A 24,857-nucleotide genomic window follows, 5' to 3' on the forward strand; every position below is an offset into this window, starting at 1 on the left:
ATCTCCAACAGAAAAATCGGTCAGAGGTGAAGACATCAGAGCTCTAATATTATAACATAGAAATAAAATACAATTTATACAGCTTTACAGAACAATATATATACTGTATATTGTATATTTGTTTCCGTGATTCTTGGTTGCTAGCTGGATAACACTGAGTTTTACATTTTTTATTTCTGCTTACAAACCTAAAATTGTAGACTTTTCCTAAAATTGTGTTTATGTAAACAGCTGAACGCATTTTTAACTGGTAATGTAACTTGAATGCATATCCCTAAGGCATCAGACAATTAGCAGAGCTAACAGTAAATAATTCAAATCTCTGCCTGCCATGTATGTACCGCATGATGCATTTATGACCACAACTTTGCCTGAGGTTTGAATGTGAACTGTGTCACGATGCCATGTGCTTGAGACATCCTGGAAGTCTTTCAGTTACTGCTGCCTCCTCCCTCTTGACATTCCCTACCGGGTACGTGAAATACGACAGTTTTCAAAACAGTTGACGTGAGTGATGGAAAATTTTACTTAAGAGTGTCATTCATCATAACAAAACATCACTTCCTTAATAGTTTATTAACTATTTCCAGTGAAGAAGAGATAAATTAATGGAAAAATTCAATGAGGCTTTGGGATATTGATTTGGAAGAGGGTTGTAATAGTCCCTTTGGTATGTACAAAGTGTGTAAGCAAAAACGGATTAGCCACTTTGATATTGGACACCTAGACCTCATTCATTATCCTGCTTTTGAAATATACATAATTAATGTATGTGTCCCTTGATTACTGACTAAGTCTAATTTGGCTATTTCCATATTTATTAATTTTACTATTTAGGATGTTAAATGGTACGCTTTTTCAGCTATGATATTGATTACCAAAATAAATGCCTGACTTACAAAATATTAGTTTACTTCATTTTAGCTTCTATTTAATTTTCCTAGGGTATGTGAAGCTCTAAGCCACTTAATAGAATTTTTAGCATAAATATCCTATCATGTAGGTCTACAGTGCTTAAATGGTTCTATACTCTGCTAGAAATAAAATTTTACTTGGTATTTAGAACTAATCCATAATATATTGGCTCAATAGAGTCAATCAAATGGAAATTCTTTACTAAGACAAATTTGTTAGAATTTAATTTTAGTTGAGCCAATCATGAACATTCCAGGGCTGATGACACCAGCACAATTTCAGTTGAGGTAAACAACATTCCTTTAGTAGGAATGGTTTTTAGTGAATATGTTTCTCTCTCTGAAAGAATAATAACAGCATGATAGTAATGGAGTTTTGACTAAGCTGTCATTTTGAAGTTAGATGTAGGTGATCTATCAGATTTCTTTTTTAGCTAATTGGAAAAGAAAGAGGAGTATGGAATTAAGATTTACACTCTCCTGGGAACTTAGAGTCAAATTAAAATGTTAGCTATAATTAAATCATAGAGTTTGAAGGGACTTGAGAGGTCATCTATCTAGTCAAATTGCTTTCATCTGAGAAGGAACAAACTTAAATCATCCTTCCATGATTACTATCTGAACTCTTTTAGAGACAACCCCAAGTGGCACAGAAACTCAAAGCCATGTTTAACAATCTTCATCACTGGTGAAATCATCCTGATAACTACATATCTCAAACTACAGATAAATATTTATGCTATGTCATCAGTTTACATAAAGACATATGTGAAACCTGTCCATGAGGAACTGAAGAACTGTCAAATCAAGGTTGGTCTATTCTAACCTGAAGAAAGGCCCTATTTCTTTAACATTTTTTATAGGTTTCCTTTCGAGCATTTTTATTTTATGATTTTACTTTAAAATTTATAAGTTCATATCCCACTTACTTTCTTGAAGCGCACATTAGACAAAAAGCTTTTTTAAAATGTGTTTAAGTGGAGTTAAGTACAATAGGAGATTTCCTCCTTGTTTCTACCACTGTATAGTGTGTGTGTTTTAAACTTCTGTAACCCTATACTACATATATATTTTTTTAACTGCTATAATTAATTCTCAAATTTGTTCTCTCGCCCTGTTAATGTGCCATTTTTCTCTGGAACTTTGTTTCATTAAAATGAATTTGTATATATGAAGCAGTAAAATAATTTATTGGGAGAACTGAACTCACCCTAGGAGTGAAGGTGGCATCATTGATGGAATGCATGTGACCATAGAGGGACTGCTCACATTTACCCTAAGAAAACAAAGCAGAAATACAAATCAAATAAATTCAATTTAATATGTGAAAAGAAGAGGAAAGATAACAGATCTTATTTGTTTCAAAGTAATGTTTAAGTCCATAAATAAAACTAATACATACTCATGGGAGAAAAGGTTAGCTTTTGCTGTCAGCTACCATTCAGAATCAGACAGGGCTGTGCTGGTGCATGTGCCAACAGCATTAGTATCTACACTGAAATTCCAGGGTCCTCACTTTTATACCACTGAGCCGGTGGTGAACTCTCACTAACTGACTCTATTCTGCAATCAACATAGCTTTCAAGCCATGGTGCCAAGTAGTGAAGTGCTTATAGAAAGCCCTTGTTTTCAACACATTTTCACCACTGCTGAGGGTGTGGGCTTCTTTCTCCTTTTTAATCACAAGATCACATTTTAAACCATAAACTTTCACAGTTTGGTATTAATATCATTACAAGTATAAAAAAATGTTACAAATGTGCCCAGTAGTATTTTTAACACAAAATAAGCATTTGTTTTGTGAAAACCATACTTTGCATCTACCCATTCAGGTCATGTTTTCCAAACAATAGCTAAAACTAAAATTTAATTTAACTGCAAAATTTCCAAGTTTTAATTTAAACAATTTTAAGAAAAATGGGCCCATAACACATTACAAAAAGGATTTAAATGTGGAACCTTTCATTTTGACACTGATGTTCAAAGAGCATTCTTACCTATCTTAGGGAAATAACTCAAATTCCATAGAAGAACCAGGGAACAGAGAAAGTTATATCTAGAATGTTGTTTGTAGATTCTTGTTATGGGCAGAAATTCAGATTTCATTTGACAGTATATTATTCATTTAACAAATATCTTTGAGCAATTAATATATGTTCAGCACAATTCTAGGTGCTTAGAATATGTCAGTGAATAAAACAAAGAACCCTATCTTCACTGACCTTACATTCCAGGGGGAAAGGGAAAGTACAAAGGTACAAAGTGTGTTAGAAGATAAGAAATATTTTAAAAAGGTACAAAGTGTGTTAGAAGATAGTAAATATTGTGGAAAGAAGAAAAGTCAGGTAGGGTAAGAGGTGTCATGAGTCCTGGGATTGAAGGGCTAAGGGCAAATCCAATTATCAAGTAGAGTGATGGAGTTTGACCACGCTCAGAAAGCAGGGTTTGAACCAAGACTGAGGCAGTAAGGGAGTTAGGCAAGCAGACATCTGGAGGAAAAGCATTCCAGGAAGAAGAAAAGCTAGAACAAATCCCAATGTGGGAGTTTGCCTGGTGTGTTTCTGGAATAGCAAGGAGGCCAGTGTAGCTGGAGAGAAGTCAGTCAGGAGAGCAGGTTTACTCAAAAGGCTTCATCTACTTTCATTCACTACCTTGTGCTTACTTAGTCCTAAACCATTTAAGGCTGGAGGAGAGATTACAGAAAAGACTGCAGAATGAGATATTAAAGATACAGGGTCATCATCATGCCCCCTCGTTTTTGCAGAACATTCATGGAATAGCTTGGAACTAAGTGGAAAGGCTTTGTAACTAAACTTATTCAATCCTCATTACTGCCATTGCATTCAGCACATTATATTTCAAATATCTATTTACAGAATTAATGCATGCTGTTAATCCCTTTGTATAGAATGCAAAATTTCCCCACATGAATTTAAAATTCATAAAAATATGTTGAAGTACTTTGGCACTCTCTCAGGATTCCCCCTACTTAGGCTCTTCTGGTTCAGTATCTTGATACTTTTAATAACATTAAACCAATTATGCTGAGGACTTCCAATCACCCAAATTCCCAAAGTAGAGATAAATTACTTACAAAGCCAAAAAGGCAAAGTATAAGATGTTATGGTTATCTTTCATGTATTATCTCAGGAGCGTTTATGGTTAATTTTTTTGAGAACTAATATAAATAGTTACATAATATTATAGTTGTATAGTGAGTGTTAATATTTTAAAATATTTGTTAGTAAATTTGTCTTAAAATACTCTTTGCTTTAATAAAAGTTTTATGTTTGGTCCTCTTCTAAACTGAGAACCTCTAAACTATTTGATTAATTGGTAAGGAAAATGGAGTTTTCTGATTCAAATCCTGAATGCCAAGTTTTAATTCAAAGTAGAATCTCTAAGGCACTCATGAAAAGCCCTGGAAATATGGGGTTATAATGGAAATGCTGATGGACCACATTTGTGCTGCTATAACAAAACCTGACTCGAAGATAAATGTTTCATGAATTAAGGAAAGTTAAAAAAGCTTTTCTATCCAGCTTTGTTTCCAAGATAAAAGTGAATCTACTCTTTTTTTGTGGTATAGGGAATATGTGGGTTACTAATATTCTAGTCTTCAAACAGCCTTAATCAAAAGCAATACCCACACCAGGGCATTAAATTTCAGAATATCTTCTTTGATGAATTCTTGTCAGAATTGTTTTCTTTCAAAGAAGTGGAAAAAATGAAAAAAAAAAAAGGGAAGAGTCTTACCAAAAAAAAAAAAAAAAAAAAATCATGTGACCTAACGTGTCACTGCTCCAGTATTTGAGTCTCTCAGAGAAGCTGTATGCAATAATGGTTTCCATTATTGGCTCTGGGGATAAAAACATCTGGAACTTAATTCTTGGCTCTGCTACCAAATAGCTATGTGAACTTAAACAGGTTGCTTCACTTCACTGTGCTTCAGTTGCCTCAAGGAATTCTCAAAACAAATCTATAGGTTAAACGCTATTACCCATGTCCAATGCGATAATGATATTTAACCTATAGGTCTGTTTTGAGAATTAAATGAGATAATGCATGTGAAATGTTGTAACAGTGCCTATCACAAAGTAAGAGCTTACAAATATTAGCTTTTAGTATACACTAGATAGGCCACTGAAATAGTGATGATGTCCAAATTAATATCTCTCCCTTAGCTATCTATCTGCCTCCTTAAAGACCCCAGGAAGGAGTCTTATCAACATCAGTGTTGTTTTTTCTATTTGTCTCTCAGATTCATTCCCCATTTGGCCCTTCCCTGCTCTGTGCCCTGATCTCTACTAACCACATCACTGTGGGCTCTCAGGTTCTCCTCCTTCTGGTTGGATTCAGTAAGAGAAAACCATCAGCAGGATATGGAAGAGTGGAACTATGTAGAAGATGGATAAATGACCACTTCAGCTCCCTTCCTGTTCAGCTGTGATTTTCTTATTGGCTCTGCCCTCTACCTAATTCCACTGCTTATGTTGTGCAGATCCTCTCCAATGGCTACAGCTCACACTGTTCAGTAATGTTCTTCTTCCCCAGCCCCTTCAGACCTAGTGGTAGTAATAGCTTTCTACTGTTGCTAGTGTTTGGGTGCTGTGTTTGGTCCCTTAACCCTGTTCACATTTCTGTAACCATTCAACTTGAGTGTACTCCATGTATCATCTGTTTCCTGCTTGTGACCTGTCTGATACAGCATGTTAGACATGATATGCAAAAGCAGACTTTTTGATTTACTACTTCCCAACTGCCTCTCTTGACCCTTGCCAAATCTTTCCCTTTAAGTAAATGGCATCACTAGTTGCTCAAACAAAAAACCTAGGCAGTCAAAAACCTGAGAATTGATAACCAACAAGGACCTACTGTATAGCCCAGGGAACGCTGCTCAATATTCTGTGATAACCTAAGTGGGAAAATAATTTGAAAAAGAATAGATACCTGTATAGTATAACTGAATCACTTTGCTGTACACCTGAATCTAACACAACATTGTTAATCAACTATGCTCCAATATTAAATAAAAATTTTAAAAAACCCTGAGAATTAGAATAACTCTCTTTCTTTCCCTACATCCACCCCACCCCTTATATCAGTTCCTTCCTCAACATATGCCCTTAAGCTTCCCACCTCTGCTCTCCTCCACTGTCACCACTCTGGTGCAGGACATCATCACATGGAGCAAGAGAACAGCAGAAGCATCCTTACTCATCTCCCTGCTCCTACCTCACCCTACTCCCCATCCACTTCTCTCTCAGACACTGAAGTAATCAATAAAACCTGAATCAGATTATGCCATTCTGCTGCTTACAGCCATCCAATTACCATTGCATGTAGAATAAATTTTAAACTCTTAGTTCCAAAGGCTCTGTATTATCTGGCTTCTGTCTGCCTATCTGACCTCATCCTTTACCATTCTCCCTTCTCACACATTATGCTCCATGATTCTTTTCATGTTTTGATAAGGTCAGGGCTTTCTGAGCAGAGTACTGCACTTGGATGTCAAAATATGCTTGAATAGCAACCCTGAAGATGGAGACTTCCGGAGAGATTTAGGGGTATCTCTCCTTGAGGCACTTGTTTACATTACAGTGTTGGGAAGTCTAAAGTCCTTCCCCTTCTCCTCCTATAGTGGATTTGCTTACATTTCAGAACAAAGGTTTCTCTTTCTCTTTCTACTGCAGTAGTGGAGGGGCACGGGGTTTCATAATGTGGTGGTTCCTTTCCATGGTACGTAACCCCACTGTTCCTACAGGGTACACCTGGTTCTCACTGCTTCTCCCCATGGGGAACTGGGGGGTGGAAAATCAACATGAGCTGCTCTGTGAGCAAATAAATGGCATGAGCTCTGATCCAGAAACCTCCTGTTTCCTGTCAGAATAAATAAATAACTATAGACACCAAAGCATAACACTGTCACACTGGCCTTTCTGTTCTAACAGGCCTAGCGTGTTCCTGCCTTTGTACATCCTATTTTCTCTACCTTGGATGTTTCCAGGAAGCTATACACATGCCCTTGTCCTTCTTCCCATTCTGCTTTCAACTCCAATAGAACCTTTCCAGTGATGTCTGATATCAAATATTCTCCCCCCTCCCCTTATATCTTCTCATTACAGTAGAAGAAATTTCTGTGAAACTGCTTTCCTTTTCCCCTTGGGCACTCAGCCAGACTTGAGGTCAGGTGCGGCCATGTGACTGAGTTCTGCCCAGTGAAACGTGGGCAATTGTGAAATAAGTCCGACATAGGCCTGGCCTGTAAAATATCCCACACAATCCTCTAAGCTCTTTATTTTTGTCTGTTTGCAGGCTGAAGGCAGAGGAGCTTCTAGAATATGGCACAGCACAGATGAAAGGAGTCTGGGTTTCTGAACCACCACAAGGAGAAAAGCCACTGGTCAGGACCTGCTGACTGGACAGTTTATGAATGAGAACTAAGCTTCTACTGTATTAAGCCTGTGAGACTCCAGCGCTTAACTGCTTCAGCAGATGTCGGTACCCAACAAATAGGTCACCCTGCATTGTTTCTTTTGTATCACTCTTCATTAACTAAAATTACTTAATGAAATTAATAACAATAATAAACAAGTAATAAAATTACTTGTTTCCCTGTTTATTGTTAGTTTTCCACCCACTACAATTAAGTCCCATAAGAACAAGTTGTTTGTCTTGTCCACCACTCTATCACCCCCAAAGCCCAAGACAGCTCTGGTAGATTTCATAAACAGTTGTTGAATGAAAAAGTAACCAGTTACATGAAGATCACAACTGAAAACTGGAAAAAATCTACACTCACAAGATATGCTTATGTTTTGGTAAATAGCTTGATCTTCTTTCCAACATTCATTTTTTATCTTGATCAGTCATGACATTAAATGTGCAGTGTCTTATTCCTTCCATTCCTTTGCCATAACTTGGTTCTAACCCAGTAGCATATTTAGCCACTGACTATGCCATTGTGTCTTAATGTTTTAAACAACTACATGGAGATAACTGATGACTCCAGGTAAAAAAGGCAGCTTTACATTTACTGAGTGCTTATTATGTACTTAAAGTGTTGTGCTAAGTGCTTTACTTTCATTATCACATTTAATTCTCAGAACAACTCAATGAGATGGGTAGTATTGTAATTCCCATTTTTGGAGATGAGAAAACAGAAGCACTAATCCATGATGGCAGAAGCAAAGAATGCCAGAGCCAAGACAGTACCTCTGTTTTGTTACAAAGTAATCTAACATTTTATGTGCAAGAAATTGAAGTGAGAAGACGGAGGCAACCTTTTAGTGCCATTTGCTAGTTTTTTTCCAGTGTTCTTCCTTTCTGGTAGATATGTACCTCCTGGCCCCCCCATGGCTGTGTGGAGCCATGTAAAGAGTTCTGGCCCAAGAGTTGTGAGTGGAAATGACATGTAGTGCCTTTCTCATGCTCTCTCCAACCACATCTTTCTAGCATTCAATTACAGGTACAACACCCTCCTTGGATATATTTTTCCTATGGCAGAAACCAGTACCATTCAAGGTGGCTGCGAGATGATCCTGGATCCCAGGTGAGTATGATGAGGAGAGCTCTCCCTTCCAACTCACGGAGGACACAGACCATGAGCAAGATATAAATGTTGCTGTGATTCGGAGACTGTGTTGCCATAACACAACCTAGCATAACCTGACTGATGTAAACCCTATAGAAGAAGATTAATCTTACCTCTTTAATTATTAAAAGCTTTTCTATTATCAATAGTGCTATGTGAAAAGATGAAAAAAATACTAAAATAATACTTACAGAAGCCTAATACTCAAAAGTTTAAAAACTCTTAAAAAATTAGGCCTAATATAAAATAATGAAATAATCATAAAATATAAAATCACACGTAATCATAAAATAAGCAACCAAACATACCATCACTAAAATCATTAAAGGACTGAGGTTCACAAACTTCCCTTCTCATTATAATGACTTATTTATTTAACCAATGGATTAAATATTCTTTTGAAAAAAAAATTAACAAACTTGAAAATATAAAATGAGCCTTCCCAACTCAGAAGATATTGTTAGTTTGTTTTTGTTTTTGTTTTTAAACAAGGCTAACTTTTAAAAGGTCTTTTTGATGTGTTAAAGTGCCTTTAGTAACATATAACAAATTATGCACAAATTTTAGAGGCTTAGCTCAATTTTTATCTATGCATGTTTCTGTGTAGCTGCCATTCAGATTAGGATATAGAACATTTCCAGAAAGTTCCTTCATGCCCTTCTTAGTAAAAACATCCACACAATTTTTTTTTTTTTTTTTTTTTTTTTTTGCGGTATGCGGGCCCCCCACTGCCGTGGCCTCCCCCGTTGCGGAGCACAGGCTCCGGACGCGCAGGCTCCGGACGCGCAGGCTCAGCGGCCATGGCTCACGGGCCCAGCCGCTCCGCGGCATATGGGATCCTCCCAGACCGGGGCACGAACCCGTATCCCCTGCATCGGCAGGCGGACTCTCAACCACTTGCGCCACCAGGGAGGCCCTACACAATTTTTTATTAACTATATTTTATTAGAGAAAAGAAACATAGGAATATGGTTGAAAAAAATCAAATGTTACAGAAGACACTCCAATGAAAATTTAGTCTCCTATCTCAGGTCATCCCTAGATGTGACCACTATAATAGTGTCCTTTGTATATTATATGGAGTAGCCTGTGCACATATGTTCACGCTTCTGTGTCATGTTATCTACCTCAGTTACACATAAAATGAAATCATACTATATGTGTATTTTATTATGAAAGGTAGTATATTTTGGTGGTAAAGATTGTGATACTGGAGTGAAATTGCAGGATTTAGAACTCAGCTTATTAGAAAGTTATTGGTAATATTTCTCATTTGTCTAAATACTATGTTAAGTACTTTACATATCTTAACTCAATCTCTACCATATGAAATGGGTAATATTTAAAATTCTTATTTAAATTCTTATTTACAGTTGGAAAAATTTGTGTAAAGTGATTCGTATAGTGCCTACTCAAGTAAGAGATATTGCCATTCATAGATTAATTGGTAGTCTTATTTTCTATTTTTGTTCTACTTTTCAATTTTTGTTGATCACTGAGAATAAAAGAAATTGCCACTCTCCCAGGAAGGACTCATTGTTCTATAGCCATGTTAACAAACACCAGACTAGTTTTAAACTTGTCCAATCAATTAGTAACTGTTCCATAGTCCTGCTTACAAGTAAACAACCAGAACTGGCTTTAAACCTATCTAATTAATCAATGACAACTAACTTCAGTAAACACTCCTAGAAAAGCCAAACCGCATCAGACTCATGATTTGAAAGCCAACCAGCCATTTGGCCAGATTCACTACAGTGAACTTGTTCCTAAGGCTGATATTAACCTTTTTCCTCCTGTGTAACAGACAAAAAACGAGCTTCAATAACCAACACAACTACCTTCTAAGACTCACCTAACCTACTTTTGCCTCTATAACCAACACAACCCAAAGTAAACTCTTTACAAAAACTGGATATGAGATCAGCAACTGGGTTTGCTCAATGGATATAGCTCTGATGAGTATAATCTTCCTCACTCATGTGTATGACACATTCAGTTTTGTTTGTTTGTTTCATATACTGAGTGGTGGTCTCCTCCTTTGACACCACAGAGAGGTTTAAGGGTGTGGTAGTTTGGGGCTGCCATAACAAAGTACCACAGACTTGGTGGCTTAAACAACAAAAAATTATTTTATCATTCTTTTGAAGCCTAGAAGTCACAAGATCAAGGTGTTGACAGGGCTGGTTTCATTCAGAGGCCTCTTCTTGGCTGTATAAGGCTCTCTTCTCCCTGTGTCTTTACACGGTCTTCCATGTAAAGAGAGATAGCCATCTATCTGTATGGATCTGTGTTCTAATCTCCTCTTCTTATAAGGACACTAGTCAAATTGATTAGGGTCCATCCCAATGAACTCATTTACCCTTAATTGCCCCTTTAAAGACCCTATTTCCAAATACAGTCAGATTCCAAGGTACTGGGGGCTAGGTCTTCAACAGGAATTTGAGGAGACATAATTCAGCCCATGACAAAGGGCTGGAGATATCTTAATACCACTATGCATAAAATATCTTAGGAGTGCAATAGCCATTGTGTCATTAGCTGGTTGCAAGAGTTAAACTGTGACATTATTTTACAGTATTTATTGTATTGTATATAGAATTTACATAATTATGTAAATATACTTTGAGCCAATATGCAATCTCAAAATGAAAAGTTGTATTTTTATGTCATATTTGGGCATATAGCTAAACAGATGAATATTATGCATGCATATAATGCAGTGGTTAAGAGCACAGGATCTGGTGTAACACTGCTTGAATGTGAATGGAGACTTTGCTACTTATTATGTCTTTGGAACACTGAGACTCAGTTTTCTCATCTGTAAAATAGGAATAATAAGAGTATCTACATGATGGTGAGGTTTAAGCTAATTCATGTAAAGTGCTTAGACTGCTGCCTGGACACAGTAAGTGCTCAGTAAATGTTAATTATCGCATAGTAACAATATGCAGATTATAAATTTTGTGATAGCAGGATGATATCTATTATCTTCACTGCTTCATATTTATAACTGCAGAGACCTGCTGCCTCATGAGAGGTATTTAATAAGTAGTTTTTGAGTTAGTGTACACACACACACACACACACACACACACACACACACAAACACACACACATAATAAGGCCATTCCTAGGAAAGTTATTAAGTTTAGTACGTTTGCTCTTCATCAACTTTCTTTTCTTCACATGACCTCTGCGTTTTCAAGGCAATTCAGGCAAAAGGGTTAACCTCTCAGGACTCTTGATTTTATAAAACAGTCATCATGGAGAGGAACTATAGGAAATGAAGCCCTAATAATTGAATTTCACACCCATTTGACCATTGCACAGAATAAAATTTTGTGCACTGATGTTTCTTGCCCACAGCACCCCTTGCACTTAGCCACCCCTCAGCCCTGCAGTACAGAGGCACTGTCTCCTCCTAACATTATTCCTGTGTATATTTCTAGAAAGTAATTGCTTATAGTAAAATAGTTTTAAATTTTTAAGGAAAAATTCTCTAAATAAAACTTACTGAAGTTAAACAGGATTATATTGTGCAATTGTGTCCTATGTGTTTTTAATTTCAAATTATGTGACCAATGAAAAGTACTAGTAAATAAGAGAAAGCAAACTGTGTCCAAGGGTGAGCAAAATTAAAGTTGAAACCAGCTTGAGAAAACTACTCTCCTACTCACTACCAGCGAGATGTAGCTTGTTTCTATTATAGCTACTACCTTAGTCATCAAGTTTAAATATTAATGTCAAAGAATTTTATAAAGATCCTTTTTTAATTGAAAAGGGTCAAATAATATAATAGAAAAATGTGTATAACATTGACATTTTCTGCAAATCTTTTAAAAAATAACTTTGTAAAATCAAAGCATTTTAACTTTATAGGTTTATGAATTGTTAAAGAAAATACACTCTATTATTATTACTGACATAATCCCACTGACATATAAATTGGAAACAGAATAATCATTAACGAGGTTCCTGGTTTTTGTTATTCCATATAAATAACTAACCATGTCTGTGAAAGATTGATTGCAGCTTTTTAAATGTTTGCTGAATGCATGTGTAATTAAGATGAGTTAAATATGCAAATCAAGCCTAATTAGCTTCATTTATTAATGTTAGTTTGCCTTGCCTCTATAAAATTTATGCTGTGAATTTTTTTAGCACACAGTATTTTTGATTTCTCTGTTCTAGGCTAAATTGCTGAACCACAAGATCTATTTATTTATTTATTTTTTACAGAAGGAGGAACAGCTTTCTCAAGGGGTTCTGGGTACCATTTAGAAAGGAAGGTTTAAAAAAAAGTTCCCAGTATCATGAAAACTAAGTTGTTATTATATATATTTCCAACTACCTTCCTTTAGATTATATTTAATTAATTCTATTTCATGAAAGCAAACATTCTGGGAACTTCTTTTGATGAAAATGAGCCTTCAGTCACAATATGTCCAACATAGTGATTAAGTAGAATATAGAGACTGGGTAGAGCAGGCAGTATCAAATGAACCAAAGTTGCCTGTAGAACTGCCTCTTTCTTGAGAAGATATCTAAGTTCTTCTGTATTAACAAAACAAACCTCTATATGTAAGACCACCAGCCTCATGTAATTCACGTGAAAAACACTGTCAGGCATTTACAGGAAACATAGTTATAGGAAACAATGCAAAGGATATATAGTATAAGGCAGGGGGAAACACAACTATTAAAGTTCAGAGTCAATACCACTAGCTCCTGATAAGCGAATGGGAGGGAAAAAATCACATCTCACGGCAAATAGATTTTAAATTTCCACACTTCTCTTTTTGCTATTTAATTCTCACCATCGTACTCTGCAATTCAAGTTTCCAAAATTCAGAATATTGTTTCACATTATTATTTATTTTATTGCCTACTTAAGGGTTTACTGTTATTTTTAATAAAGATTTCTTTTTTCCTGTGGAAAAGAAGTCCTTTTTTCAAGGTTTCTGAGGGGATACACACACACATATATATGTATATATATGTGTGTGTGTATATATGTATGTGATTATTTTTTCCTAATTGTGATTATAAAAACCCCATAACATGAGATATACCCTTATTATATCAAGGTGGAGTCAAGAGTTAGAAACCATGTCATTTATTCCAAAAGAGAATTTAAGAGGGGAAACATTATAAGAATAAATTTGCTAACCAGGTAGCTGAAAGTGTTAAAAGAGAACCCTAAAGTATTCTAGAGGTAGTAACAGTAGGAAGCCGCTATAATCCCTAGGGCTGAGAGACCAAAGGGAAGAGGTTTGCGTTATTAAATCTTAAAAATTTAGAAGAAGAGTTTAAACTCAGACCTCTGAGGGGGAGCCTGCTTAGCTGAGGTTAGTGTCTGAAGAGAGGGCAATAATGTGATGAAGGTTGTTCTCTTTGAAGATGTCGGCAAGTCGCATTTTATAGTATAGTCTGGAGTCAGAGATCAGTAGTCTGGACATGAATGTCTTAAAAACAAATATGTTTAGTTTCAGAAGACTAACATATGGAGATCGTCACAGTAACTCTTTAGACTCATTCCCCTTTACCTTATTCTTTCATATTTTAATTCTTTACTTCAGTCAAACCAAATTTTGTATTGTTTTATTGCATTCCTGATCTTATAAATGCTCTTCTAGTAACCTCCCAGAAATGTCTTCTCTACTTTTTAAATGCTCAATTCTTATAAAAGACTCAACTGAAGTACTTCCCTCACGTGAAGCATTTTGTCAACTCCCCCACTCGGCATGAATCGCTCTTTTCTCTGTGTTCCGAAGGTCCTTTAGTTGTACCTTTAGAACAGCATTTGTCACATAGTTTGTCAGTCTGCTTCTCCAATTATAGTATAAGATCACTGAAGAGAGAGATTGTTTTATTCTCCTCTGTAAACCCAGGACATAAATGCGCTCCTTGGCAAGAAGCAGGTACACAATGAATAATGGAAAAATTAATAAATGAATGTATGGAATGACACTGACACTTTGAGCCTGAGTCATGAGGAAATAAAGTTGTCATCTACTGAAATGGGGTATAAAGAGTAAGCTGAGAAATTGGGGTAAAGACCCATTGAGTTTAGGTCCAAGTGAATAATTATAAATATGAATGTGAAGTGGGGGAGTGGCAACAACTTTACATTACTATATACCGTCAGGAGCTGAAGTCTAGTGCAGGGATGGATTAGGAAATGGGAAAGAGAGGAGAGAGACAATGTGAGAACTAAAGAGAAAAACTTGATATTTATTTTATTGATGAATTATAAATGAGGCAGTTCCATTGACTTAAGTAGAATTTTAAAATGCTGTGAAGTGTGAGAAAAAAAGCGTTAAGTCTGCAAATCTAGGTGATTCTTTCAAGAATCATGTGCCAAAGAGAGAAAAAAAAGTCATTTCAAGGAGTAATAGGATTGAGGATTTTGTTTTCAGTTTATTGCCTTGTTTGTTGTGTCTGTGTTGGCAGGCAGAGAGAAATTATTTTGCAGAGAGGGAGAAGTTAAACATGGAAACAACTGGGAGAACGTTATGAAATGAGGTCTCAGAGAGGGGACTGACTGAGAAGGTTGTGAAGGATTACTAAGGGAAAAAGAATGGTTAATCCTGAGAGAGAAAGCACAAAGGAAGAGAAGACAGATAGAGATAAATTTTAAAGTAAAGATGAGAAAAGTGAAGACTGTAAATGTCGTATGGCCTCCTCAAAACCGTAGGAGTTGAGTTTATCCACTGAAAATTTGGGAGGGGATGTATTTAGTATTAGAGCTTTAGAACAGGGAAGGTAGGAATTGCTATGAGAAAGGAGCTAAACAGTAAGCATATACAAGAAATAGTAACAAAATGATACAAAAGTGAGGGTCAAGTTGTGTTTAGAAGTAAAGAATTACTGTGGGTGCCAGAAGTATGACTTTGTGCATTTCTCTAACAATGTGCACAACAAGAGTGGCTTGGGGGACAGAAATCCTATTTTATGGTTCCCAATTCAGATGCTCAACAAAAAGAATGAAGGGAGGTTAATTAGTTTCATCTGTTGATACATAGGGATTGGAACATAAGATTTGTTACTGTTTTAGCTGAAATAAAGAATACAGATAAGAAACCAATACCTAAGTATTCCCTCCACTGTATTGAACTTATCCACGTAGTTATTGGTGGAGCTGAGAAAAACTGACCTTATTGCCTCGTAGAGAAGAAACAATCGTGTATCCTCAACTCAATAGACAGATAAAGAGACTGAGCCATACAGGCACAGTTTCTTTCTCCAGCCTTACCAGTCAGATGCTTATCAATCATATCTTCCTTGGGGGGTGCATCTATGAAGGCTCTGGAGAAGAGGCTTCAATCATTTTTCTAACACTTTCCTCTTAGGAAGCAGAAGTTCCTTCCCCTCTGTGGAAAAGTGATGAATACAGAAAAAGCATTCCTTCCTAATAGATGGTAGCATTATTGAAATTACTGACCACATTTCTGGTTGTGTAGACCTGTAAATAAAGTCATCAGGTATGATGAATTGGAAAAAGTCAAGAAGGAATATAGGGTCATAATAAGAATTTAGAGCTTATTTACTGGAAGTGGAGAAGGTGAGAAAAAGGTTGCAATTAATTCAATGTCAGAGTTTGAGATTACACTGGTAGATGGTAGAGTTATTTCAAGTTATGATAAGTTGTAAGGCATGTCTGAGTGAAGGTGAAAAGAAATGACAATACTTAGAATTGGAACTGAGGAACTGTGAGGCTAGGAAGTGAGGAAGGTCTTGATCATAGATGTTGAAACTGCTGAGCCAGTGGTTATCAACAGTGGATGAAAAGTTGAATTACCTGGGAAGAGATTTTAATGCTTGGGCCCTCTCCAAATAAGTTAGAATCTCTTGAGGGTACAGCTGTTGGAGAATCAGTTTTCTAAAGCTCCTCAGGTGAGTCTAATGTGTGGCCAGCATTGAGAATCACCATGTCAAGAAAGAACTAAAGGAAGAACAGGTTGAAACAGATTTAAAGACAGTGATGAATGTGGAATGGTGCCCTGAAGACAGAAGACAGATAGGACAAGGAAGAGGAAAAGGAGAAAGTAGGGGAGATTACTGAGTGGAGGCAGTGGAAAAACAGCCTGAAAATGGCAGTAGACCTGAAGCAGTAGGATTCCATCAGGGCCCCAAAAGTCCAGGGACTTGGAGAAGGAAGCAACGTAGTTAAGAAGGATATAAAAGATCTTGTGTCTTCAGGGTGCAGATACATTTAATGAAAGGAGGTTAATAAAGAGAAGTTTATTTATAGAAAAACAAGGCTGAGTGGACCTCTTAGGTGAGGAGATTGTTAAATTGCTGTGGGTGGACTCAGGCATAAACAGGGAAGAAATAGATAAGTCCAAGTGGTAAGAGCCAAAAATGGAGGGCAAGTGGAAAGTTTCACCAGGTCCAGCTGCAGGACATTGCAGCAGTATCAAAACCAAGAGCAAGGGGCAAGAAAACCAGGAGGAAAACCAAGGATCAGAGCCAGAAATAAATAATTGAGCCAGGATGTTGAAGCTAAAGGTGAAGGACAATTACAACAGTGCCCAAAACTTGAGTAACCTGATGTAGAGCCAGAGAGAAATGGTCAGAAGATCATGTCCTTAGTGGTACAGCTTTCTTGAATTCTAGTGATTGTAGTGAGATGGTCCCACTTGCCCCACCCTCTTCTTCCTTTCTTCCTTTAATGCAGCCCTCCTAAGGGTGAGAAAATAAAATGAGTGTGGGAAAAATACACTAACAATGTTGTGATTTGAAGCAAATTTGAGAGGTAGGCTGAGAGTCTTGTAGGTACTTGGGTAAGGAAGGTGTATTGGGTTCCTAGAGCGGCCATAACAAAGTAACACAAACTGGGAGGCTTAAAACAACAGAAATTTATTCTCTCACAGCTATAGAGGCTGGAAGCATGAGATCAAGGCGTCAGGAGTGCTGGTGCCTTCTGAGGGCTCTGAGGATGAATCTGTTCTATACTTCTCTCTTAGCTTATGATGGTGGCTGGCATCCTGGACATCCCTTGGTTTGCAGCATTCCAATCCCTGCCTCCAATTTCACATTGCATTCTTCCTCTGTGTCTGTCTTCTCCTCCTCTTATAAGAACACCAGTCATGTTGAATTAGGGTCCACTCTACTCCCGTATGACCTCATCTTAACTAATTACATCTGCAAAGACTCTACTTAAAATCCAGTATCATTCACAAGTACTGGGGGTTAGGACTTCAATATATCTTTTCTGGAGGACACATTTCAACCAGCAACAGAGGGTTGATAGGTAAGATTTAGTTAATGAAAGCATTTAAAGAACTATGTAACTTGGAGCCTTGATGTGATCCTACATCTGGAAGGGTCCTACTTCTGAAGATGTCTCAGTTGAATTGTGGTTTTCAGTGAGGAGATAAAGGAGAAAGTTGGTTACCCTAAATAATACATGTATGTCCTTACATGATTTAAATTTTATGTACATAAATATGTTCCCATTTATTTTATAATACTTTATAGCCTTGAATTTGAAAGCATCTAAGAGAAAATTGCCTCACAATAGTTCTCAAAGTGTGGTCCCCAGACCAGGTATGTCAACATCATTTGGGAATTTGTTTCAAAAGATTCCAGACCCACTGAATTAGAACTTTGGGGATGCGCCTAGTCATTTGTGTTTTTCCAAGCCTTCTTGGTTCTAAAACCAAGTCTGGTTTTAGAACCAGATAATTTCGCTTAGAGAACCTTGCCTGTAATTAGGGAAAGTAGCTGTTATGTGAAGGTTGTGTTTGTTTTGGCTGAAAAGCTTTCATCTTGAAGAGTCTGATTAATAAAGAGGACCAGTATAACACTGTTATCTTGAGTTATTCATAAAAATTTTAAACCTTTCATGTGGTTAGCATTGTTTTAAAGGTCTTGTTAGTTCATTAGAACTTATCTGAGAAAGTTCTGGGACTGGGATCTCTTACTGATGTCTACTGGTGGTTTTAATGCTTCAGTCTTCAGATCATTCTGCTGCCAATAAGTCTTTGGCCTCACTTTTGTTTTCCATATGCCAGGTGCCCTATATGAGTCATATACTAAGTGAGGTATATGATTTCTTATGAAAATCTTATCATAAATATTATCGCCCTTTTAAAGGATGAAGAAAAACAGATACCAAGAGGTTAAGTAAATTGCCAATATTTACACAGGAAGGAGTGACAAAAAATAGACTCAAATCCAATGTGACTGACTGCAAAGCCCATATTCCTTCAACTACACTACTTTGCTTCAATTCAGAGACCTAAATAGCTGCTTAAACTAATCAGAGTTAGTTTTCTTTTCTAAACTCTCTTTACTCATCTAAAACAAAAACAAAAGATCTGGGCCTTGGGTTAGGGCTGAAAAGATTCAGTCTCTTCTTTCTGATGGTCTCCTAGATTCTTCTGAATCTGCAATCTGATATGATTTACATAAGACTCTACACTGTCCTTCCTCTAGTCAATGGAAAACTTAGCTGTTTTTCCAATTTTCCCTGATTTAAATTTTCAACAGGGATAGCTAGATTGTAGGTATTGTTTGAATTTTACTGGGAACTTAAACACAATGATTACGTTTTTGCAATAGCCCCTCCCCTGGAATTCTAACTTTCTAACTTGGCTCGTGTAAGAATTGCTAAGCGTAAGGGAATATTAAAACTACAGTAAAATATAGCATTTTAAACATCATGAATTGAGAACATAACAAATTATTTAAACAAAGTGCTTTCCCTCCCAGATTGTGAAATGATTATTGTCAAGGGCAGGGACATATAATTTGTTTAGTATTTATAGCCCTTCTATGGTGCTCTACATAATGTATGCTTCATACAGTTTGCTGAATGCATTAAAGGGAAGCAAAGAAAGATAAATAGTGCCTTCTGATAGTGAGGTGGGATGTGAAGAAAAGTTAGTGATTTATTTATTTTTTCTCAGTGGTTGAAAGATCTAATTTTGAAGGGTTTCATGTTCTTCTATATTGTTTTCTATCTTGCTGTGGTTATCTTTACTCCTAACTATGCTTAGATGTCTCTTAGGCTTATAAGAAGCAATGGAAGAGCAGAGATTTGAGGTGCCTTAAAAGATCTAAACAGCAATCCCACAGGTCTCACAAAGATTGACGGTCAAGCCCTAACCCACCTTCTCATTGCTTGCTGCAGCCTTCCTCTGTGGTAGCGAGGGTAAAGTGTGACAGTATCTTCCCTACCTTACTTCAGTGAATTGAACTGAATCAGTGATTGTATGTTTCCTGGAAATCCAAAAGATATGCTTTTCAAGGAAATAATTTTGATGAGCATGTAATTATACCTCAGAGCTATGATATGTACATTGAAAATAATTACATCCTTAAATTTTCTAGAGAAATATCCTAGTTTTATATTTACATGTATAACATGTATCATAAATATCATATATATAATAAATACATATATCACGTCTACCTCAATCTACAAAAATTATTAGTTATAATAAATGTCCCAGTAAAATGATTTTTCTCACAGTTATCAATATACCATATTTATTACACTTCATTTGATCAGATCCATTCAAGTGCTGGAAGAGGCAAAAATGTAAAAGGGAGGAATTTGCAGTTATCAGAGCCACAGGGAAGGAGTAATAACTTACAGAATAATCTTTGATGACTACACTTAATTTCTATCAGATATCTTTTGGGGTGTCTGACCTGATGGCAGTGATTCTTTCTCCTCAGGAAACAAGCTTCCTGTGTCCTCTGAGCCACACAATCACATGGATGGGACTCTAGCAGATATGTTGGGAGTACTTGGCCTACTTTCCCCATGAACATAGAGTTGGAGGGGGTCCTGGAGACCATTTAAACTTAGCAGCCTCTCCTAGTCTGAGTTCCCTAGAAAATGGAGCCTGAAGCAAGGATTGATATGCTAATGCTCTACTTGGGAGGTGCAAACCCAGGGCAGCTCAGGTGAGGAGAGAGAGATGAGGCAGGACAGACAGGGAGTGAGCCCTCCCTGCATTGCCTCCTATGTCCAAAGAGAGGCGCGTTGCTCAGCAGTTGCGTCCCTCGGCATACAGCGTTTCTGAGGTCAGGATGCAGGAAAAACCTTGACTGAATACTCCGTGGAAGGGAGGGAGGTCTGAGATTCAGTTAAATTTTCCTTCTTGGAAATCAAAATCCCCTATATTTCTGGGGTGCACCAGCTAGGTACTTTGACAGCTTTGTAGTATACCTAATTCCACACCCTCCAGTGTGGTGTTTCTTTTAAGTCTGAAAGTAATCAGTGGAGTCAGAATTCTTGGCACATGGCTAGTCTGCCTGCCTGCCTGGGGCAGCCAAGGGGAGGGGAGAGCTCAGCGATCTCAGCATAAGTGACTAGATGGCTCTGGCACATCAGTGCAGTCTGACTGGTAGTGCTGGGGCAGTCAGTGAAGATGCACAGGATTTGGACTTGAAACAATCAATACCCATTTCCAAAACTCAGGATAAGGACTTAAATTCTACTTCCATGTTGCACTGCCTTCTTGGATGGATGACACAGAAAACCCAGAATTTGTGGTGTAAACATTTTTTTTTCATGCGTTCAGTGGAACAAATAAAGTTTGTGTGTAAAAGAGTAAGGAAGACGTGCAGGTAGGAGCAGAGGCAGGAGCGAGAGGGCAGAGTCTCAGGAGTCCTGACGGCTTCTTATTCCTGGATCTAGTACCTTATAAGGCACAGTTATATTCTTGCCCTTAGGTACCCAGAGACTTTTGTGACCTGTTATATTTATTTAATAATGTTTCTCCACTTGCTCAACTTTATGTTTATTTGTATGCGGAGTCAAATGGTACGGATGGTCTGTCCATACCATCAGATCATAAGACACAAAACAAATATCTTCTTGGCCTCCCTTAAATATTCTTTGGTTTCTAGATTCTAGGTTCTCTTCCCTTGCACTACACCCTCATCCCAGGGGCCTTGATTCATGCCCATAGCTTCCTTTGCCAAAATGTATGATGACTCTGTAACTTACATCTCCAGCCCAGATCTCCCTAAATTCAACTTGCTATTGATCATGATACAATTGGATGGTCCCCTTACACTGACTGTATACCAAACTGAATTCATCCTCTTCCACACAAACCTCTAACTCATGATCTGACCCCTGCCTACTTATTGACTTTGCCCTACTGAAAGCAAACTATTAACTTATATGCCATTGTGGTTGAATTCCCACAATCATAGTCCAAGAATCTGGTACAAGAACTACAAGAGGCCAATTAATTTGCTAACACAACTTGAAAGTAACAGACTTAGTGTTTGAACGCTTGTTTATCAGAATCTGAAGCCTGTAATCTCTTTATTAAGGCTTAAAATTCACTGAGATATCCTAATTTTCACTTTAGGCTAATTTCTTAATTTTATTTAACTCTCAGCTATGTCCTTATTTTAGTGATTGATTTTAATTTACAGCTAATTCTAATTTATCAGTATGTTTGATCTTTTGGGATGAATACAGTCGTAAAATACTTAATCTCCAGATAGCTTCTTTCTGTTATCCGTATATTGTAGATATAATTCTTCAGGATCAGGTATGTGTCTAATTTTAATATTGGGCAAAATACACTCTAATCAAGAAGATAAATATGCCTTAGAAATCATGCAAGGCATTCTAAATTTAAATAGAAATGAAAATGATTCTTAGATTATCCAAACCACTATTTTCCATTCATTTAAGATTGAATATATATGTTTCTGTGTGACTCTGTATTTAAATATATACTATATAAACACATATTTAAATATATAAAATAGATAGTCACATATAAAAGTACTTTCAATTATAGACATAACTTATTTTAATGTTTTTGATTCCATATAAGGGAATGTGACTGAAAGAAATTTTCTTTTCCTAATCAGTTGTAATCAAGACAGGAATCTTTACTTAAGAAAATTAACAATTCCTTTTGAAAAGTCTAAACTCAAGCACAGTTCTAGAATTTACAATTGTTTATTTCTTACTGCAGATATCAGAATGCATTTTTCCTTAAGCACGACACAAAAAGATACAAAGAGCTATGATGATGTATATTCAAGTAAAAATAAATCAGTTTCACTTAGTTATCATCACGTTTGTATTTCCTTGTCTTGGACTTAATGAGTGTGGCTGCATTTGAATTTTGTTTCTGTCTTAAAGACGTATGCTTTATTTTTCCCCAGAGGGTGTGCAGTTTCTCTCTGCATATTTCTATTTTGTTTTGTAAGAAAACATTTTTATTGAAGTATATAACATGCATACAGAAAAGTGCTGAAAACATAAGTGTTTAAATTAAAGAGTTTATGCCAAGTGAAAACACGAAGATGAACTTAGAGATCATTACTAGGACCTAGAAACCTACCTCATGCCCCTCCCAATCACAACCTCCTCACACTGTAATCACTATTTTGATTTTTATCAATAACAGATTTGTTTTTTTCTCATTTTGAATTTTATATAAATGGAACTACTAATTATGTACTCTTTTGTGTTTAAGTTTATGCTTATAAGATTCATCCAGGGACTTCCGGGTAAGATGGCGGAAGAGTAAGACGCGGAGATCACCTTCCTCCCCACGGATACACCAGAAATACAGCTACACGTGGAACAACTCCTACAGAACACCTACTGAACGCTGGCAGAAGACCCCAGACCTCCCAAAAGGCAAGAAACTCCCCACATACCTGGGTAGGGCAAAGCGGAGAGATCCCCACATAGAGGATCAGTGCCGAGTGGCACTCACCAGCCCGAGAGGCTTGTCTGCTCGCCCGCCGGGGCGCGCAGCACTGGAAGCTGAGGCTCGGGCTGCGGTCAGAGCGCAGGGAGAGGACTGGGGCTGGCGGCGAGAACTCAGCCTGAAGGGGGCTAATGTGCCACAGCTAGCCGGGAGGGAGTCCGGGAAAACTCTGGAGCTGCCGAAGAGGCAAGAGACTTTTTCTTCCCTCTTGGTTTCCTGGTGCGCGAGGAGAGGGGATTAAGAGCGCTGCTTAAAGGGGCTCCACAGACGGGCGCGAGTCGCGACTGAAAGCGCGGAGCCCAGTGACAGGCGTGGGACGCTGGGGCTGCTGCTGCCGCCGCCAAGAAGCCTGTGTGCGAGCGCAGGTCACTGCCCACACCACCCTTCCGGGAGCCTGTGCAGCCCACCACTGCCGGGGTCCCGGGATCCAGGGGCGGCTTCCCTGGGAGAACGCACGGCGCGCCTCGGGCTGGTGCAACGTCACGCTGACCTCTGCCGCTGCAGGCTCGCCCCGCACCCCGTGCCCCTCCCTCCCGCCAGGCCTGAGTGAGCCAGAGTCACCGAAGAGGCTGCTCCTTTAACCCTGTCCTGTCTGAGCGAAGAACAGACGCCCTCCGGCGACCTACATGCAGAGGCGGGGCCAAATCCAAAGCTGAGACCCAGGAGCTGTGAGAACAAAGAAGAGAAAGGGAAACTTCTCCCAGCAGCCTCAGAAGCAGCGGATTAAAGCTCCACAATCAACTTGATTACCCTGCATCTGTGGAATACATGAATAGACAACACATCATCCCAAATTGAGGAGCCAGGAGTCAGTGCTGTGCCTCTGAGGTGGGAGAGCCAACTTCAGGACACTGGTCCACAAGAGACCTCCCAGCTCCACATAATATCAAACGGCAAAAATCTTCCAGAGATCTCCATCTCAACACCAGCACCCAGCTTCACTCAACGACCAGCAAGCTACAGTGCTGGACACCCTAAGCCAAACAACTAGCAAGACAGGAACACAACGCCACCCATTAGCAGAGAGGTGGCCTAAACTCATAAAAAGTCCGCAGACACCCCAAAAGACACCACCAGACGTGGACCTGCCCACCAGAAAGACAAGATCCAGCCTCATCCACCAGAACACAGGCACTAGTCCCCTCCACCAGGAAGCCTACACAACCCACTAAACCAACCTTAGCCACTGGGGACAGACACCAAAAACAATGGGAACTACGAACCTGCAGCCTGCAAAAAGGAGACCCCAAACACAGTAACATAAGCAAAATGAGAAGACAGAAAAACACACAGCAGGAGAAGGAGCAAGATAAAAACCCACCAGATCTAACAAATGAAGAGGTAATAGGCAGTCTACCTGAAAAAGAATTCAGAATAATGATGGTAAAGATGATCCAAGATTCTATTTCCCAGATCCCAAATCTTGGAAATAGAATAGACAAAATGCAAGAAACAGTTAACAAGGACCTAGAAGAACTAAAGATGAATCAAGCATCGATTAAAAACACAATACATGAAATAAAAAATACTCTAGATGGGATCAATAGCAGAATAACTGAGGCAGAAGAACGGATAAGTGAGGTGGAAGATAAAATAGTGGAAATAACTGCTGCAGAGCAAAAGAAAGAAAAAAGA

The 24,857-nt window shown here is 37.9% G+C and overlaps 1 protein-coding gene across 1 annotated transcript in view; it reads right to left on the reverse strand.

The window, feature by feature from the left end:
- Positions 1–24,857, reverse strand: part of SPAG16 (sperm associated antigen 16) — an 887,252-nt gene that overhangs the window by 263,043 nt on the left and 599,352 nt on the right. Inside the window, exon 14 of the mRNA XM_060106744.1 lies at positions 2,125–2,190. Within this exon, the coding sequence (XP_059962727.1) occupies positions 2,125–2,190 (66 nt within the window). The remainder of the gene's footprint in view (positions 1–2,124; positions 2,191–24,857) is intronic.

Source organism: Mesoplodon densirostris, chromosome 8 (genome assembly GCF_025265405.1).
Source record: "Mesoplodon densirostris isolate mMesDen1 chromosome 8, mMesDen1 primary haplotype, whole genome shotgun sequence".
NCBI lineage: Eukaryota > Metazoa > Chordata > Mammalia > Artiodactyla > Ziphiidae > Mesoplodon > Mesoplodon densirostris.